Genomic DNA, 1,064 nt, shown 5'->3' with positions numbered 1-1,064 from the left:
TATATATATATATTTGTTTTGCTGCAAACAAAAGTCCCCAGTTACCTTGGCAGATAATGCAGGCAAGAAAAGACATTTTAGTTTGGTATTTTGCTTTTAGAAAAATGGGCCAGGGTAACACATGTTTTCTGATGCCTACTTTAAAACTCAGGGCAATTATCACTGTGTTTTGCAGCGTTCTCCTTGGCTGTCCGTGCTGCTCACCAGTGGATGAAGCTATTGAAAATGTAGCCAGAACACTGGCTACTAGAATAAAAACAGAAAAGAGCCACTGGGCAGCTGGCAGAGTGGGTGACATTGACTTCATTGGATCTAATAAGACAAGAGGAAAGGTGAGATTCTGTAACAGAAATGTAAATAAACAAATGATGTAAAAAAATCCATAAATATGACAAGACTGGTGTCAAAAACAGGATGCTGACATAGCATTTCTATTCCATTCATTCAGTTTGTGAGAGTGCGCAGCAACACCGATCCAGTTCTGATTTACAAGATGCTGACAGAGGAGTGGGGTCTGGCTCCTCCACATTTGGTTGTGGCCTTGGTGGGCGGAGATGAGCTGGCTCAGATGAAACCCTGGCTCAGGGACACTCTTCGAAAAGGGCTGGTGAAAGCAGCGCAGAGCACAGGTTTTTATCATAGGAACACAACTGGCCTTGACTTTTGACAAAAATGGAATGAGGTTTTTTGTTGCCTTTTATTGACTTGTAGCCGAATTGCTAACAGCAACTGTACACAGTATTATTCTTTGATGTGGAAAGTTACAGCCTGAAATCCACTTTTTTCCTTGTGTTTATATGTGTTTTATGCACCAAGATAAAATACATCATTTATTTCTTCAGATAAAATAAAAAAAAAAACTGCACAACAGCATTTATGAGCCAACAATGTAATTTACATTGACTGCACGGCTCTTGTGTAATCTTAGACACAACCTTCTGGTTCCATGCCCGCTTTCAAATTCACTTATAGCTGTGCAGTTTCTGTGGAACTTACCATAAAACGTGCAATACTTCATCCACACACACACACACACACACACACACACACACACACACACACAC

At 40.4% G+C, this 1,064-nt stretch overlaps 1 protein-coding gene across 1 annotated transcript in view; it reads left to right on the top strand.

Annotated features, from left to right (window-relative positions):
• Nucleotides 1-1,064, top strand: part of trpm5 (transient receptor potential cation channel, subfamily M, member 5) — a gene marked incomplete in the record, with an annotated part of 30,428 nt that overhangs the window by 4,710 nt on the left and 24,654 nt on the right. The window contains 2 exon segments of the mRNA XM_014016987.1: nucleotides 176-332; nucleotides 449-629. Of these exon segments, the coding sequence (XP_013872441.1) occupies nucleotides 176-332; nucleotides 449-629 (338 nt within the window).

This window comes from Austrofundulus limnaeus, unplaced genomic scaffold (assembly GCF_001266775.1).
Source record: "Austrofundulus limnaeus strain Quisiro unplaced genomic scaffold, Austrofundulus_limnaeus-1.0 Scaffold159, whole genome shotgun sequence".
Lineage (NCBI taxonomy): Eukaryota > Metazoa > Chordata > Actinopteri > Cyprinodontiformes > Rivulidae > Austrofundulus > Austrofundulus limnaeus.
This window is presented reverse-complemented; position numbering and strand designations above follow the sequence as displayed.